General features: G+C 41.3%; 2 protein-coding genes across 3 annotated transcripts; one reads left to right on the forward strand and one right to left on the reverse strand.

Annotated features, from left to right (window-relative positions):
* Positions 1-5,484: 5,484 nt before the first annotated feature.
* On the reverse strand, positions 5,485-13,050 carry luc7l3 (LUC7-like 3 pre-mRNA splicing factor). 2 transcript variants are annotated; one of them, XM_032536979.1, is made up of 11 exons: positions 12,786-13,050; positions 12,195-12,264; positions 12,070-12,109; positions 11,830-11,974; positions 10,849-10,923; positions 10,638-10,742; positions 10,199-10,360; positions 8,926-9,299; positions 8,557-8,747; positions 7,492-7,709; positions 5,513-5,875 (listed from the first exon to the last, which is right to left on the reverse strand). In XM_032536979.1, exons 1-10 carry the CDS (start codon positions 12,882-12,884, stop codon positions 7,525-7,527), a joined length of 1,446 nt encoding a protein of 481 aa, XP_032392870.1. In that variant the 5' UTR covers positions 12,885-13,050; the 3' UTR covers positions 5,513-5,875; positions 7,492-7,524. The 2 variants fall into 2 exon arrangements, with proteins under 2 accessions (XP_032392871.1, XP_032392870.1); XM_032536980.1 differs by having other exon boundaries at positions 5,485-7,709; positions 12,195-12,261; positions 12,786-13,043.
* Positions 13,051-13,337: 287 nt separating this feature from the next.
* Positions 13,338-18,199, forward strand: ankrd40 (ankyrin repeat domain 40). Its single transcript, XM_032536981.1, has 5 exons — positions 13,338-13,946; positions 14,632-14,780; positions 15,042-15,686; positions 16,840-17,021; positions 17,146-18,199. Exons 1-5 carry the CDS (start codon positions 13,813-13,815, stop codon positions 17,287-17,289), a joined length of 1,254 nt encoding a protein of 417 aa, XP_032392872.1. The 5' UTR covers positions 13,338-13,812; the 3' UTR covers positions 17,290-18,199.
* The last annotated feature ends 625 nt before the right edge of the window (positions 18,200-18,824 follow it).

Consider the following 18,824-nt stretch of genomic DNA (forward strand, 5'->3'; position numbering starts at 1 on the left):
TGTATCTCATGTGTCGGTGAGTGGACTCTTTAGGCACATGAGGTGAAATAGATTTTACCTACATATCACAGTCAGTTTCCGTTTACTCTCCATGTCACGCATACACCCCCACAAGTCTCTCTTTCTGACTCCTCCTTGAGTTTAACGTTGATCTAAATTTCAAAATTAGGTGATTCGGTGCATTGAAATTAGATCTTCTCTCATTATTTTCTGTTAACATGCTCCAAAGTCCTGTCTCTCTGCCTACGCTTCATGTAATGCTTCAAAAATTAATGCAAGTCATCCCTCAGAAAATAAGTTCTTGCCCCTGTTTTATCCTCTTGCCATTCTCTCTGTCCAACTATTCCTTCTTAAGCTTTTAGAGGAGGAGACAGCACAGCAGACAGGCTTGTCCTTACTCCAACACCCACTAAAGAGCTTTGATGCTCAGGTGGGAGAACTGAAAAGTCTCACCGGCTGCCACCCTGGTTCCTGGCTCCAGGTGGCTCATCTGGGGCCAGAACTGCAAACACTGCAGGAACAAAAGAAGGAAAAGAAAAAGAGAGAACATAAAAGAAGAGATAGTCACAGAGATAGAAAGCTGCTGGGCTGTTATTCGTTGATTCGGAGCCCATTCCTGTGGTGGAGCCATCTGCTGAGGGAAGGAGAAAATGAAGTGCAGTGCAAACATGCACTTGGTGCCATTACTACCAGTGAGAGTTTAGATTTTACAGCATGCAGGTAAAACCCTGAAGTTGAATGTCTAACCAAACCCAGACAGTCTAACAACATGACAAATAGTCCCTGTACAATGCAATGCAACCTGATAGAGCAGCACTGCAATCTTAGCTTTGTGAAGCTGATAATGTGCAAAGACTGTAGAGATGACTCAACTCTAGGGTACTTCTAGAGGCTTAATTAGTGGTGGTGGTGTACTGAACAGCATTAACCAGTCAGATGTATTTTGTTCCCAAACAGAGGGGGACACGGATCACACATAAACACTGCAGGTGTCCATTAAGCTGCCAGTATGCTCCTTCAGAATTGCTGTCATCCTGTATCATTGATACCATGTGAAATACAATTAAAATGAACCCAGGGAATCAAATCTCACTATAGGATCAAATAAATGATTGACTACGACAACTATTATTATATAACTGCCTTATAGCAACAATGAATGTACAGCCATGTAAGCATAAGAACTGCATGTGTGTTTGTGTACATGTGTATTGTGTTACTTCCATTGCAATTTGAGCTAGTGTCCAGGTTTTGCTTAGAATGCATGTTTGATTCTTTAGAGACGCATTACACTTTTCTGTGAAATATTCCTTTACATACAGCGCTGAGTGACATATTTAGCCTTATGGAAAGCTAAGTACCTTAGAAATAAATTCATTGTTTGGACAGTACTGTGTTGTTAACCTGCGAAATGAAGGAATAAATAACATGTTAACATCCTCTTAAAGTTAGGCACTACAGGTGATAAGGGAATATGTTTAACTAATAGATATCATCATTACACTTCCCCAGTTCTTTATCTTATTAAATATGTCCTAATTTGCATACATTTCCAGAACATAAATCTGAACATTAGCTAAAGCCAGATACAAAATTATCATTTTGTTTTGTTGACATAAGCTGAAAGATAATTATAGAAATTTTGCCCAACAAAAAAACACAGCTTTAATTCATTAACCTGCTAATATTCTTGTTGTGTAGATTGTCCACAGTGGTGGATTTGCAGCCATTGCAAGGTGACATGTTGGTGTCTTGCTGCACAAGATAGTGAAGCACTACAACGGCCATTGGATTTAACACGTACTGAACATGAATGATGGTGGGAGTGCTGGGAATTAAAGGTGGCTCCAAGAAAAAAAGCTGATTGGTGCGACAACTGCGTGTGACAGATTGAATTGCTATTGAAAAACGTTTGGCGTATGTAAAAAATTAACAACTCAGACTTGCAACCGTATTAAGAACACGATGCAGCAGTTTGAGTAGTTATGCAGTGTCTTGTAAGGATACCTGAATCACTACATCGCCTAAAATAATATAAATAAACTCTAAGATTGAATACTAGTGAGCAAGGAGCAATGGGTAGCCTACTAGCTCAGCACAAGTGACAGATGCCTTTAGGGGAAATTATATTCCTAAAGGCAGAAAATGACTGACAGCTGACATAAGCTGTGAGTGTGTGTTGGAGTTTAGATCATTAATCAGACAGCACGCTGACAGCACTGATGAATTGCCTCCTCTGCTGTATAATCTACATGCTGCTCTCCCTCTCGACCTTCACTTGCGATTGACTGTGTGTCCATGTGAAAAAAAGAGTAAAAGTAGAGAAAAGAGAAGACTATCTGTCTCCATTATCCTTTTTTCACCCTGGTTATTTAGCATCACATCGAGCTCTCTCCCTTCATTTCTTGCTCTATCACTTTTTCATTTCCCCTGCCATTTCAGCTCACTATCTTCCTGTTGTTTGTTCCCTCTGTTTTTCCACTAGCTGCAACTCTTACCCTGGGGAAATACGACTTTCCTAATGACATGTACAGATTGTGTTGCAGAGAGAATGGGGTGTTAATGTTGCCTGAGTGTGAAACTGTTTTAAGTAATTTAATGTTCTCAGGGTTCCTCTCTGCATACAATAATATGTCTCAAGAAATACTGTGTCTGCACTGCTGTGGGGCCACTGCCTCACACTTTGTGGCCTTTCCTTTTAAAATAAGTACATACTGCCACCTGCTGTTTAGTGATGCAAATGCTCTGTGGTAAATGAATACCTAAAACAAGATTCAACATTTTAAAGTACAATCCTCAGTTCTAAGTCAGTTCATTAGTCCAACTTGCCCCATGACTCCAGCTCCTAACCATGCATATCTGTTGCTGCCTGGTGCCAATCCATCTTTCCAAATGAGCACTGTGTCTGGCTCTCAAACCAGGGCCTTCCCCTCCATGGGTCATTATTCCATATTACAGCTTCAGTCCTAGAAGTCAACGGACCATTGACCATCTGAAGCGCACCTGATTATCTGGTGTTCTGGGACTGGAGGAAGCCTAATTTTTTCATGACTAGTGTATGAGCCAAGAGGCTCAGGCGATGACTCAGCAGAATACTGAGCAAGGGAGAGACAGAGGTCACAGCTGGCTGGGCCAGTCCAACTGCACAATCAAGCATGGTTGTAATTGATGGATAATTTGCTTGCGAAATACACAAACACCAAAAGCTATTTATTTACATTAATTGAACTCTATTGAGACTATTTAAAACTGGAATTTCCCCACTGACAACAGGAATCCTGGTGCAAAACAAAAATGTTGCCAAAGGATGACAAGGACAGTTTTAATTACAAGCCTTTTCCGTTTAGGAAGATAAGATTGAATAGTTAAAATTTTAAACTTCACAATCCCACTCATAACCTGGTAAGTAGTTTTGAACGTAGGTGAGGCAGTAAGGATGGCTGTTCAGTTTATTAAACACAGTAACTGCTACTGCTGTACACTGGTCACTTAATGATAAGTCTTTTTGTCTCGCCTTCAATTGGTTATTAATCTGTAACACCATCTGAAGCTCTCATACCACCAAGTGGGATAGTACATTTAAGAGTTGAAACATATGTGTGGTTTTTGTCTTGGCTTTACTTTAGTCAGTGGTTAAGATGCAGGATGTCAGTTGTAAACCATGCAGTAGCTATTAATTACACCCAAATGAAGATCAAACTCCTGCTGTCTTCTCCACGGGCACCTGGTTTAGAAAGGTCAGTACTAAGGAAAAACACAAGGCTTTGTATGTAGGCACACACTAACAACTTGTCTTTATGTGAGTAAAAGCTGAACGTAAGTTAAGTATACCTAAAGTCCAGTAGCACAGGATGTTAATGCTAGTCACCGTTTCTTTCTCCAGTGACTTTTTTAGCAAGAGAGCACACTCACGTCAGTGTCAAGGATTTATGTGCAAGAAGCTTCTTCAAGCTGATTAATTAAACTTGAATTGAGGAAAATGGCTTTCAGCCAGAATACACTTTACCTTATGCATCCCGATCTTGCTTGTTAGGTTGGCAGTAACAGGATACTTCTGCAGTTTTCTCAATCAATTACAAGAGGAATAAGAAGCTAGCTGGAGGGGCAAATTCTTATTATAATCTATGCATGAATATCCACAGACTAACAAATGCAGCAAGATGAAGATATTATACCAGGGAGGCTTTTTGCAGTTCATGAACTGGTTGCTATTTGACAAATTACATATTAGAGTTTGCATAACTCTGCATAATGATGCAACTGTTGTGCATTTTTTTTACACTTGAGACCACAAAAGCTTCTCATTAAATGCGCATCTAAAAAATGCACAGGTGCTTTATCAATGAACAAAAACCTAAATGGGATAGTTTGTAGTTTTATATCAACACAGGATAATGAGATGGCATACTGCAGCCGTTTGTCTTTTAATAATTACCACTCTCTGCCTAGGAACCAAATATATTAAGCAAAACACGTTTCTAACTTTAAAGCTATAGTACGTAGTTTCAGTCTCCACCATGAGGAATTCTAAGTATTACCAACATGACATTGCATTAACCTACACGCCAACTTTCTTAAGCCAAGTGGCGTGTTACCTGTACGCATGTATGTCTGCGCTCTATACACATACACGCCGCTGGTGTGTTATCCCGAGTCTAAAGCAACTGTTGAGTTTAGGAAACGTGACATGCGGGTTGGCTTTAGTAAAGCGACTGTTGAGTTTAGGAAACGTGACATGAAGGAAACACGACACGTGGGACACGATCACCATTCTAGGTGAAAGTCCTGTGTTTTACCCAACCACCACCACCCTCCTTAAACGGATTTTGCACTTATACACTACTTGCTATGGCAGAAATTCAAATGCAATTGGAAGCTAATGTAAGTCCATGGAGGCCAAATGCCGTTGATAAACACGTTAAAAAGAGAGTAAGCGTCTTGACAACGCACCAATAACGGCATACAAGCCGGCGTGTCATACATATGCACCTCCCGCAGTTGCTAGTAGCACAATCTGTTGCCGCTTACATTCCCCTTCTATGGGAAGACCAAAATGCAGGATAGACACCACAGAAGTCTGGTTGTTACTCAACTTGCTAAGAGACACTTCACCATCTTATTTATTCACGGTCTCCCATTTAGCGTGTTTTTTTTTTTTGCTTGAATAAAAGAAATGACATTTTTGTCCTGGTAGACAGTCCCGATGATGGGAAATAAATCAACACAACCTTGACAAGTTTTTACTTTTATTCATGGAGACAACATGGACATTAAAATCAGAGGAAAAATTAAACAAATCTTCAGTCTTCGAAATGTTGTGATCATAATTAAATCAGTATATTTTACAAGGGGACAAGAGCAACCAAAGTGAGCGCTAAGTGGAGAAAAAAAAGACACGACTTGTCATTGGACTTAATATTGTACATACGCTTTCAACGGACATTTTAAAAAGAAGGTCAGGGAGTGACGTGGAACCTGACAAACCAAAACAAACCACAAGCACTGTTTTTTTTATTTTATTTTTTAACTAAATGCCAAGAAACAAGGAGGATGTGTAAAGATTTTCTAAATAACACAAAACCCCATAATGAACTTCTCAAAGTTTGGTATTCAACGTGATGCCTGACTGACATCTAGACCAAGAAATACATCAGATGAACCACAAACTACCCTCATCCAGACAAAAGAAACATGGAACATGAAAATCAATTAATTTTTTTCCCTCTCCCCTCATTTACACACGTTAGGTTCATGTTTTTAAATAAGCCACTACACACTTGTGGTTCACCTTGTTTTTAAGCAGCGATGTGTCAGGTTCAGGTAAAGGATGGGTGCGCTCTTCCACTTCTTCCTCCACCAGATATCCCAGCTTCCCCTGTTCACAAAAATGTTCACAAAATGCAATGTTAGCAAAGGTCCCACAACAAGTGCTTGAAGCAACAACTGCTGCTACTGGAGCAACACTAGCTTCTATTTAAAGGCAAATAGTCAAACATATCCCTCAATTTAGCCACAGAGGAAGGTGTAGATCATAAACAAGGGACACTGCTAATAATGCACACATACTAACCATATACCAGCACAATAATATCATTTTGCCAAAATATAGCAATACTTTTATTCAACTGCATGTATTTTAAATACTATTTTGAGCAGACCTGTACACTAAGCTCATTACAAAAAAGCTCCACTTTTGGCCCTACCATTTAAAAAACAGTGACGAACCTGTTTGATATTCCTTACACCAATGCAAAAGTGCACTTGACTATTTTTTCCACCGGATTCAACGACCAATTAAGGATGGAGAAAAACTGAACAAATGTGACAATAAAAATATCCTAACAAAACTGTTCCTGGACGACACAATGGGGAAATATACACATCAGTGACAGTTTTAGCAGTTGGAATAAGTATATCAAGCAGGCTGTCTGTGCATTATTTGCATTTTAAAAAATGTGTCCCTCTGACATTTCTAAAAAATTACCTTTCCCCCAAACATATTTGAAAGTTAGCAAATAAAAAAACAAAAAAACAAAAACAAATTCAAGCTTTCAAGTTCATGTTTTGGAGAAGTACAGAATTGTTTTTCTGACAGGCAACAGCATTCAGAAATGGATGTGGGTAGAGAAAGGAGTACCTGGGGTGAGTACCTGCACAGTTTGACAGTCAGAGTATCCATGATTTTTAATTTGCCCTTTTCTCATGTGGTCTCGCTCACAACACCAACGCTGTGTGAGGTATGGAAGTCAGCTGCAATTCATTTGATAAACCCTACCCTCCAGTTAGTTAGTTACGTAAGGCCCCCGGTGCTATAAACACCCCCCAAACACACACTGCATGGCATTATCAGGCACAGTAAGCTGGACAACAAATCCATGGCATTTGAGTTATGATTATGGAAAAATAAATGGCTTGTTTTTCCACATACACCTTTGACGATAGCTGAAAGTGTGTCTGTGTGTTTACATATGAGCAAGAGATAAAATGTATACACACAGTGGCTGAATATCTCAGCAAGTCAAAATTTACTACATTTTCCTACTTAGTAAATAACAAACAAAAAAAAACAAATACAGGCAGGTAAGTTATTGGAATAGTTAATGTTTTTTCTGCCATTTTGTCCACAAAGACAAAAATACATCTACAAAGGAGCAAAAACCGATATAAAACGAGGGGTACCTCCGGGCATGTTTGCTCAGGGCTACACTGGCCTTTCCCTCTTGGCTTTGTGTGAATGTTTTCTATTTTCTTCTCATTCATCAGGCCTAGTCCTTCATCTTCAGTGCATACTTATGATGCACTACTCGAAAACAGGATAAAGATATATGCACACAGTACATAACACAAAATCATAGGCATTGAACTGAACGTAAACAGGGTGGGAGAGGTAGGGTGAGAGGGTAGGCAGGGGAGATGGGAGAGGTGGGGGTATGGGAGGGTGGAGGGGTTGGTTTGAGAGCCAGGGGGAAGTGAGGAGGAGGACGCACTTACCTGAGTCTGATCTGAGGTCCTATCAGATCAGTTTTAATTGGACTGAGTGTCACCTTCAGAATGGAGGAGCTCTTGCTGGCCGTTAAGCAGAGGGGAGGCAGAGGCAGCCGCCTCTGTCTCCATCGGTTCCGCTTCTGACGAAGCCTTGATGGCAGCTGTATCGCCGTCAGAGTGTTTGTCTTTCTTAGAGCTGCTCCTCTCCTCCGTTACCTTACGGTCTGGGAAAACATACATTTATATTAAGTCTGTCTCGCATATCACTTTTGGGGCTTCAGTGGGAAGAATATGAATATATTGAGAGCTCTCCGCCCTGCAGCTGCTGACAGGCGGCAGAGACATTTACGCATCAAATAAATTATACTTGTAAAATATAAAAACAAATATGTTTACACATCTAATTTAAAAGGCCTGGCAATCATACTTCACCAAGGCTAAACTGTTACAGTTTTCAGGTGATTTGCCAAAGACTTTGGAGATTTGGGATATGCCAGTTTGCTTTGGCATATCTGGCATTCAAGTTTTTGGGAGTCATCTTCCTACATTTCAAAAATGATTCCAGAAGCCTGAATCTTTAGACATCATGCATGCCGATAGGTGCAGCCGAACTGCTAGCCTTGCGTCGTCAAACTTTCAGTTTTGGTGCTGGTAACATTAGATGATAGCTCAGGCTAGGTGCCAGGATGAAGTGAGGCAGGCTGTGACATGTCTGTCTGTTTGTCTGTCTATCAATTTAGGAAACTGTGACAGCACTGCACCACACAACAAACAGCGCTCTGTCTAAGAATAACTCATTATGATAAAGGTTAATGCAAAAATTAATAATTTGGGACCCTATCCTTATTTCATGGGCTATTTGAATACCGATGTGGACGCTGATTACGGTGGCAACAATGAAAGCCTCAAAAGCCAATTTCTATACACCTCAACCAAAGAGTAACCTTCTCTCCATGGTGGACAACTGTCCTGGGTACAGTTAGGTTTGTGGTTTAACAGTGTTCTATTAGAAGTCTGCACACTCTTGAAGCCTAATGGTCAGACCAACAAAAAACATTTCTAAGTCCTCACCTTTGTCTTTGGATGACCGCTCTCTATCCCTGTCTTTCTTCTCCTCTCTGTCCCTGTCCTTGCTGCGGCTGCGATGGCGGTGAGATTTGCGCTCCGAGCTGCGCGACCTCCTCTTGTCACGACTGCGGGAGCGACGCTTTCTGTCAGAGCGCTCACGGCTGCGCTTTCTCTCCCTGTCCCTGTCCCGGCTCCTATAAAGACAGGGAGGGGTATAGGTTAGTAAGGAAATGAGTAAACTATTCAGCTGATTCTGGACTGGTGCCTCATTCCGTTGCGGATCCAGGCGACAGTGCTTTTATTGTCACACATGGCTGTTTTTAGACCACCAGGAACATGGAGTTCAATGAGGTACATGGGAGTCAGCCATACCTGCTGCGTTTGCGTTCCCTCTCCCTTTCCTTGTCTCTGCTCCTGGACCTGCGGCGATCTCGGGATCTGCTCCTCTTCCTGTCTGATGCTCGACTGGAGTGGCGACTGTTAGAGTTGCTTCGCCGTGCCCTGCGGTCCCGGTCCCTCTCCCTGTCTCTATCTCTATCTCGCTCTCGGTCTCTCTCCTTCTCGCGCTCCCGCTCTCTCTCTCGTTCCCTCTCCTTTTCACGCTCCTTCTCCCTTTCCTTCTCCTTCTCTTCCTCCTCTTTGCGCTTTTTCTCTCTTTCCTCCCTCTCGCGCTCACGGTCTTCTCTGTCCTTCTTGAGCGCTGGGCTTTCACCTGGAGGGTCCTCTGAGCGACGACGTAGTTTCTCCTGAGAGTAAATAAGCAAGAGCCCACATGTTAATTACGACAAGTTGATCAATACATTTTTAGACCAGAGCTAAAATCAAAAATAGGTTAGGTGGTATAATGGACTGTAGATCACTCACATTGTTTAAAAGTAGGGGACAAAAATAATTAGGGCTGAGACGATGTGCTTTCCCCCCCAGATTCAATTATTACACGATACACGGGTGCCGATTCGATCTGCATTGCGATTTTCATTTACTGCGACTCTAGAAATACTGCGATTCGATAGTATTGAGTGTTGCAGTTTTCTTTTCCTTCTTTATTAAAATCAAAAGTTGATTAACACACTTTTAGAGACATATCAGACATTTCTAAAAACTAATTGTTATCGAAAAAGAATGCACGACATGTCAGCCAGACTAGAGATGAAACGAATATGATGTAGCCCCTGTCGGCCGTACCATATAAAACAGAATGTATTTAGGTGAATCATTGGTTAAAATCTTTTTATATATATATATATATATATATATATATATATATATATATATATATATATATATATATATATATATATATATATATATATATATAGATATAATATATATATACACACACACACACACATACATACTACACACCCACTATGTATGTATGTATGTATATATGTATATATAGATATAGATATATATATATATATATATATATACACACATACATACATACATACATACATACATACATATTATCCCAGAAAGAAGCAATTTTAAAAATTGTCACAAAAAATAAAAATCACAATATATACGTAAATATATTTCACGAGGTTTTTTGGGACTATATATCCCCCCCCACTGCCAGGAAACACTGCACTGTACAATGTACCATGGCTTTGAATAGACACAAATCATATAACCATGTTACCTTGAGCTCCTCCACAGTGGATTTAATCTTGGCGTAGCCCATGTGTTGTTTGCCCATCAAGTGGTCGTCCACTCGGGACTGTGCATCACCAACAATGAGGAAGGCCCCACACACCTCACACACCTCCATCTGTTTCTCCTGGGCTGCAAAGCTCTCGATAGTCTGAATAACAAGTAACGACATAAAACATTGTAATAAGTAATATATTTCTGCCTCAGAGGATAACTGCATGTCCAATTTGCACAGTTATGGCATATAGGACAAAAAAATGATAATCAGGATGCTTATTTTGGATGGGACTGGTTGAATCATTTTTAGTCCAAGCTTAGTTTGACTTTAACAAGAACAAAACATGTTTGCTGACAGCTAGCATTACGTGAGCAGTGACTATTATACTGAGCAGTCTGTGGGCCGGCCGGCCCGGAGGAAGCCGACTCACCGAGGGGGTGGAGCTCAGCAGCTCCCTCTCCTCCTTCAGCTGCTCCACCAGCTTCATCATTCCCTGGGCCTCCTCCACTCTGCCCTCCGATCCCAGCTCCTCAATCTGAGCCAGAGCAAAACAAAGAATAGTCACATCAACCATTTTATCACAATGCAGTCACAATTAGGAAAAAAAACTTGTCACTTATTTAAACATAGTTTTTACAAACCTGTAAAACTAGGTCTTCAATTTTCTCGGTTAGAACCTGGACCTTCTCCTCATTCTTTCCTGATGGACCAGGACCCTGGAAAAAACAAAAACATTGTATCTCAGGTAGGAAACACACAGGCGTTATCAATTATTCCCCATCCTTTCCATTGTACCTTAAGATGATAGAAAGATGTACTAAGGTAACTACGTTTATGTGACAACTGGGGCCAAAAACAACAACGCAAAAAACATGGGTTACAGAAAAATAGGGGTGTGAATATTTTAGTGTCTTATGATGTGATTTAAAATGATTCCCGATTCAAGATCAATTCTCAATTCAGTACATAGGGGTGCGAATTTCAGAATCTACTCCAGTGTGCCAAAGTATGACATAAAAGCAGAGTAAAGTGTGTATACAATTATGGAGTTTTTAGATTTGAAAAAAGGTTTTATCAATGGATTGCAATAATGTAAAAAAAAAAGACAAACGCAAATCTAAGACAGACGGTAACCCTCAAAATAAGCGTGCCTAAAGCAATGTACTGTCTGCTGATAGTCAGGAAAGGCAGTATTTTCTTTGTCACATTGCTATCTCTCACCCAAGTGAGGGGGCGGTTCCACTATCGATTTAAATATCCAAATAAAATCAGACAATGGACAGGCAGTTTAGTGATATCCCTACAGGTGTGGTCTTGAAACAAAATCCCGAGTCTGGTTTGTCTGAGACAACGTAAAAATGAATACTACAACATTGACGGGTGCCATCAAGCCGGGTCAGCTGACAGCAAGTACTCGCAGTCCGAGCATTGCTGCCACTTTTGGGAACTAGTCCAATACTGTACAATGACAAATTAGTCTGATATTAGGCATCATCTAGGTTATTTTATAGGGAATTTGTGAACTGATTCAGAATCTTAGAAGATAAGAATTTTGTTTCTTACATTGGTCAATTTTTTCTAACACTCCTACAGAACAATGTAACAAAACCATAAGTACAAACCCCTGCATTCTGCTGAGCCTGGGAAAGTGCAAGTCGGGCATGCCCTCTACGAATCCGACGTTCCACCTCAGCCAGGAGCGACTGCAAATAGCGCAGGAAGTCCCGCTCATAGCCCTCCTTCATGAACCGAGAGCTCTTCTCATACCTGGACACAGTGGTATGGAGGCCGTTCATTAGTTCTATTAGGTGGCTATATCAAGACATACACAACTTTTGTTAAAAACCACAATCTAAACTTACGTTATTCTGAGATTTTCATCATGGATTTTCTCACAAGGGCCTGGAAAAGAATTGCAAAACTTTATTATCCTCCTATATGACGTCAGTTACTGCTTTTTTTACACACACACAAATACTTCACTTACCCAAGTCAGAGCGGGTGTTTGTGAATAGCTCAGCTGGGCAGAAGCCACACAAATAGTACCGACAGACCTTCTTGAAAAGAAAACAGACGTTGCACTATTTTAGACAAAATTCGTATTGGAATCTTCAAATCAGACCATAGCATGTAACGTTAACGTATGCTAACTGGATCAAGTGGATTCAACACTAACATGTAATTGCTATGTCTCAAGTTACCAGTTAGATAGCTAACTATCTACACATATCAATGCAGGATATAGCGCTAATAATTAGTAATACAATAACTCACACTTAAAGCTAACGCTAAAACAGGGCAGACGTCTATAACGCCGCATTGTGAGCCGATAAAAATTCCATTAGCATTAGCAAACTCTGGTGCTAATTGTACTAACACAGGTACCTGGACAACACTCAAAATGCCAGCTAAGTTAACAATTTCGTACCTTACCCTTGAAATCTCTACTAATAACAGATGGCTTGGTTTAGCCAACTCCCGCATACTATGATTAAAATTATCTTAGCTAGCTAACGGTATGTTAGCTTATCACTAATCATGACTAGCTAGGCTAACGTTAGCTAGAATGCTAACTTACGCTTTCGTCGTCCCATCGCACGTTGCATCGCTTCTCGTCAGGGGCCAAATTTCTATCTCGGCCCATCAACTCATCGAGTAACTGGGCTGCTGAGAGCATTTTGCCTACAAGATTGTAGCCTTGATTTAAAGAACTGCTATATATCCTGAAGAGCCAGTTGACACCATGTATTGCGCGCAAGGTACTTGTAATCAAAATGGCAGACGCTGTAACAACGCCGCCCGTTTATGGTTCAACCGATCAACCAGTCCGGTAGTAGCACATCCATGGCAGTAAGCCCGTTTCGCCACTGAACCGGAAGTAGAAGTTGAATGATCATCAGTTTATGGTATTGACATAATACTTTTTCTTAATTATTATCCACTGGCTGCATGGTTAGCTACCAGTAACCTCTCTCTCTCGCGCTCTCTCTCTCGCGCTTTCTCTCGTGCTCTCTGTTTGCTGTGTGGTTGTCTGTTTATAACAATGTATTCACTTTTTAATTACCAGAGTTATGAAATTCTGGACTGGATTATGTCACATCATTTTACATAAAATCAAGTGGCAACAAAACGCTCAAGATAATTGAGAGTATTCATATGGGAACTAACATTTGTGCTCACTGTTGTTACATCTAAAGATGCCCCCCGATGAGGCGGTGATGTTTTTGGCAGCCCAGTGACGGAACTCCGACACCACTGATTGATTGAATGCGTGCTCTGAGTGTCGGTAGTTGTACTATAACGCGATTAATCAGCAGAGATAAATGGCGAGGACGGGACCTGTATTGTGAACCCCAAAGACTCGACCAGAAGTTGCATTAGCCGAAGCGATCTGCTGCCACAAGCTAGCACCAAAGACTACTAGCATCTCGTTGAGCTCGCCAGTAGGAAAGATTAGCCGGGTAGCTAATGTTAGCTGACAAGTCTATTTTTAGTGGACTTTTGTGCCATCGGTAGGGACATCGTTAGGCGATTTGTTTTGACAACTTAATCCGAGAGGATTTTGCGTATCCTATGATCTCGCAGCGCTAGTTGTCTGTCCCAAAATGTCCACCACTTCGTTGGATAAAGAATTACAGGAGCGACTGAGAGAGGCGTCTGCTATCGGGGATATCGACGAAGTGCGGACATTAGTGGAGAGTGGAGTAAACGTCAATTCACAGAATGAAATAAATGGCTGGTGAGTGTTTGGACGAATGCATGTGGTCTTCGACACGTTAAACGTAAGTTGACGAGTGTTGGTTTAATTCACGGATTTGTAAATAATCAGTTGTTGATGCTTAATGAAAAGTTTAGTGCAGCCAAGTGCGTTGTTCCAGGGAGTCAGGCTGCTCAGTGTTATCTTATTAGGCAGATCAAGGCTAGTTAGTTAGTTAGTCAGTCAGACATGCCACCTTTTAGCCATGCTTATTTGGGGATGGTTTAAAATGTAAAGTGCCATTATTCCAGTCATCCCAAAACAACAGAGACCAGTCGCTGTGGAGGAAAGTCAAATAAAATGTGATTTGGCATATGGTTGCTCCAGTCATGGAACTGCCATGCCTGTTCTCATTGGCACATATTGTAGATAGTACGTTTGTTGACTAAAATAACACAATACACACAGATAAAATAACTTGATTTTTATTACTAAAGTCCATATGCAACACAATTCTGTCAGCATATAAATAAAATGATATCACAACATGGTCATGTTCTGCACCAACTTCCTAGTTCAATACACAACCTGATATACTAAATATATATATGAATGTAAACTTAAATGATCTCCAACATATACTGTCTTAAAGACATTTTATCAGCATATCCACAATGTTTTGTTTCACTGAACTGTTTTCTCTCTCTCTCTCCAATATTTTGAAAAGGACATGCCTGCACTGGGCCTGCAAGAGGAACCATAAGCACATAGTGTCCTACTTACTCACTTATGGAGCAGACAAAGAAATCCTCACGGCTAAGGATGAGTTGGCCTCACAACTTACATCCAAACCAGAGATCAAACGGCTTTTAGGAGGTAAACAACTCATTTCTTACTGTCTTGTTCCCTGTCACATCATATATTATGTAAGTATTTAGTTTTTACTGGCATGTGATTTATCAGTTGCATACACAGTCCATGTGATACATTGACATGTAATGTACAGGTTATAACTCTAGGTAGCAATTGTCTAAATGTATCTACTGCTGTTTATGGTTTGACAGTGAAAAATTGGGTTATCATTTTGAGCTGTTTTTGAGGAAATAATCCTCCTTTTTATGCACATTATTACAACAGTTGAAGTGGAGGAAGTGCCTGAAGTCAAGGAGCCTGAGTTACCAATCATCCCAAACTACCTGTCTAACCCGGCCTTCATGTACTCCAAGATGGATAACAGGTCAGAGATCATCCTGGCACAGCACCTTACACAGAATGGTTCTGGAGAGCACGGTGAGGATATGCACAGCGATTCACCCTCGCTTTCACCGACTCATGAGCCTCAGAAATCACAGAGCCTTCTCTCTGATGGCCCCCCTCCTCCCCCAAACCCTACCACTGACAGCCAAGCCCAGGCTGGGGAATTCATTCCTGTGACTGAGCAAAATGGTGTGTCACCCAGCCCGACCTCATCCCGCAGTCATGTCGTTGTTAACTGCACAGTGCCCATGGACCTGTCAGTTGAGCCTCACCTTGTCAACCATAGCGACTACTCGCATGCAGTGGCACATAATGGCACCATGTGCTCGCCTCCCTTGGCCTCTCCCAGTCCCAGCTTGGCCAGCAGCAGTGGGAGCCAGGTCCAGGCCCCGGTGGCCAGCGCTAACCCAACTATGAGCAGGCAGCAGTCTATTCCACAGCAGCTGAGCTATGGCCAAGCTGGTGGGCCCATGCCAGCCTTCCAGCCTTTCTTCTTCACCAGCACCTTCCCAGTCAACGTGCAAGGTGAGAGAGAAATTGTGTATTCCTATATTTCTAACCCCAAATTAACATATACACGACACACCATGATGATAGGCAAGCACCATATTACATCATACATATTAGCCTGGCTCTATCCATAAGTCAAATGCCAACCAGCACCTTTAAATTATATGAATTAACATATAACATATTGTTTGTTTAATATGTTCACAAACAGACAAGTACTGCTGGGTATTGTTTAAAAATGGTCGATACCAATACCTTGACGTCCATACCGGTTCCTAGACAATGATTTTTTTCGATGCCAATTTTATAAAACAAAAATAAAGTACAACATTACACATAATGGCAAACATTTTTTTTATTTTTCAGCTCCTTCTACGCGAGCCCCTCTGTGCACAACGTAGAGTTTTTCCTATGTGTCTCTATGATTTGTAATGTTAGACCGCCAATCAAAACATCATTAGATCTTGGGAGAAGCACGCTGCATGGTCATGCTGACGAGTTCTCCTCCTTAGGTATGAAAATTTGGTTTTGAATGACTAGGAATTTTTTGATGCCCGATACGTTAGTGGCAATTCGGTCGGTGCTTAGAAGTATTGAATTCAGTACCCAGCCCTACAGAAAAGTAAAAATTTCAAGTTGTGATTTTAAAGGGAGTTCATTTCTTGGCTGAAAGCTGGGACTTCCTGGAGTGGTTTTGTTGCTATGAGGTTGCCAGGAAACCATAGTAGGGACTCCCAGTGAGTCACTGCGTGTGGCTAAATGCACCTGCAAGCTTTGTGCTCATTAGAGGCAAGAAAGCCTTCCACTTTGAGTCAGTTATGTGTGAACAGGGTAAAGCTTACGTGTTCTCAGGTAAGCAACCAGTCAGAGCGAAGGCATGACAACATCCTAATTTGCCTGTGTTTTGGCAGCCAACTTTTTACACCAGAAAGGGTTGTTGGTGGGTGTTCCCTTTTCTGCCGGTTGGGTTTACATAAAACATTAAAAGCATTGAGACAAACGGCCATAGAAGTCATTAAAGAGCCAAGACAATAGTGGATAGTGACTAGTGCATACAAATCGAACACTGCTTCTTCACACCCATCTTCTGCAGTGACTCACATTCATCTTATTAAAATACACAGTATCTTTGTCACTAAAGAGGTATCACTCTGGTCCCTTTTTCTAGAGTTGGTGCTGAAGGTGCGTATCCAGAACCCCAACGCTCGGGAGAATGACTTCATTGAAGTCGAGCTAGACCGCCAGGAGCTTACCTATCGTTCCCTTCTGAGGGTCTGTTGCCGCGAGTTGGACATCAGTGCTGAGCACGTGGAGAAGATCCGCAAGCTGCCGAACACCATGTTGAGAAAGGTATGGGGAAAGAAAAAGACATGTGTATAGTTGCTGTACAATAAATAATTTCATACTGTTTTCTCATGAAAATGAATGATTTGCAAGTGAATCTGTTATTGATTTAAATGTCTTTTCTGTCCAGGACAAGGACGTAGCTCGGCTGCAGGACTTTCAGGAGCTTGAGGTTGTATTAGAGAAAGCAGAGGGCTTGTCCCTGTTCTCTGGGACTGGGGGCCTAACAGACAGACCCTGCTACAACATGAAGGCCTCCCGCCTCACCTACTAGAGCTACCACGGAGCCAGAGGTCTCCAAGAATTTGATGGGCTTCTGTAGCTACCCTCAAGCAACCATAACTAGTTGCCCGCCCAGGTCCCCAATTACAGCTTTGTCCGGCTTTGGTGTTTCGCCAATTTCCTAACTGGGATTTGTTTTTTTTCAAGTTGTGTAGCAATTGTCCTCCTCCTGTCCTGCTCTGGCCCTCCTGCCGCTTTAGTGTACCCAACCAGTTGTAAGCGATTACTGATGCATGGTGGCCTCGATTATGTGCGAAAGTATTTGGGCCCCTTTCTCCTCTCTTTATCTCTTTCTCTCCTCCCACTGCACTTTGTACCAAGGCTCCAATTGGTTAAAAGAGGGAGACATTGGCTTGTCTTCCTTATGGACTGGACTTCATGGGATCCTGTAATAGCCTTATTTGGACACATCCCTATCTTGGCTATGGACTATGGCCACAAAGGAAAAGACCTGGTCTGATCAGACTAAGAGCGGAGGACAAAAGGAAGGATTTACATAACTCTTACCGATAAGTTCGTCATCAGTCCACAGAATAAGTTGGATTTGCACACAGCAACTTGAATTTCTAGGAAATTGCCCTGTAGAGTGCTATCAGATGTTCTAGCTGGCATACCCACTTCCATACATGCTGTAGGCATAAACCTTAGTGTCTTTCCTGCAGAGGGCAACCATTACTGTCCTAATTCTTAAGGTGGTGGTAATCTTAAGTGAGATAAAAGCATCATCGTTGAACTAATAGTGCTCCTATTTGATGACTACACATACAGTATGCTTTAATCTATATCCACACAAGGATGGACTGGTTTCCTGTCATATTTAAATCATTCAGTCATACACTGTGGAAAAAGAAGTCAATAGTTTTATTTGAATTGTTCTTTTTTGTGTCTTTTCATGTCAGACAAAAAAGTATATCTTAGAGATAAATGTGCAAAACTAATTTTTATTTTTTACAATGCATTAGCACTTCTACTTTGCAGGGCAAACAATTAGGTTCAGTTAGCATAACACTAAAACTGTCAACTGTGAAGTATTTATTTTAAATGTTTTGGGTTGTATTGATTCTTACTAATGACGTGAGATCATGCGCATAGGAGTAGCGAGACTTGAGCCCATGCCAAGGCTGTGTATATGGCTGCCCATTTGATTTATACTTTCTTTTAATTTAATTTTTTTAAAGATTTTTTTTTGGGGGGCATTTTAGGCCTTTATTTTTCCATAAGATAGATGAAGAAAGGGAAGAGAGAGAGGGGAATTGCATGCGGCTAAGGGCTGCAGGTTGGAGTCGAATCAGCGGCCGCTGCGTTGAGGAGTAAACCTCTATGTATGTGCGCCTGCTCTACCAACTGAGCTAACCCGGCCCCTGATTTATACTTTCATTTCAGCTGCTGTCCTTTTGTTGAACTGTTATTAGAATAAAAACCAAAAACTAATCTAGCCAGCAAATATATACTAAATGCAGAACAAACTATCACTGCTTCCAAAAAGAATGCAGCTTTTGTTAAGTGATAAAAATAGAAATGGGATAT

Source organism: Etheostoma spectabile, chromosome 15 (genome assembly GCF_008692095.1).
Source record: "Etheostoma spectabile isolate EspeVRDwgs_2016 chromosome 15, UIUC_Espe_1.0, whole genome shotgun sequence".
Classification (NCBI taxonomy): domain Eukaryota; kingdom Metazoa; phylum Chordata; class Actinopteri; order Perciformes; family Percidae; genus Etheostoma; species Etheostoma spectabile.

Coding starts and splice junctions, on each gene's coding strand:
- ankrd40 (XM_032536981.1), top strand. CDS start 13,813: ATGTCCACCACTTCGTTGGATAAAGAATTACAGGAGCGACTGAGAGAG. Junction 13,947..14,631: donor CAGAATGAAATAAATGGCTG/GTGAGTGTTTGG, acceptor TATTTTGAAAAG/GACATGCCTGCACTGGGCCT. Junction 15,687..16,839: donor CTTCCCAGTCAACGTGCAAG/GTGAGAGAGAAA, acceptor CCCTTTTTCTAG/AGTTGGTGCTGAAGGTGCGT.
- luc7l3 (XM_032536979.1), bottom strand. CDS start 12,884: ATGCTCTCAGCAGCCCAGTTACTCGATGAGTTGATGGGCCGAGATAGA. Junction 12,265..12,785: donor TGCGATGGGACGACGAAAGC/GTAAGTTAGCAT, acceptor TTTCTTTTCAAG/AAGGTCTGTCGGTACTATTT. Junction 10,361..10,637: donor TGCTGAGCTCCACCCCCTCG/GTGAGTCGGCTT, acceptor CTTGTTATTCAG/ACTATCGAGAGCTTTGCAGC.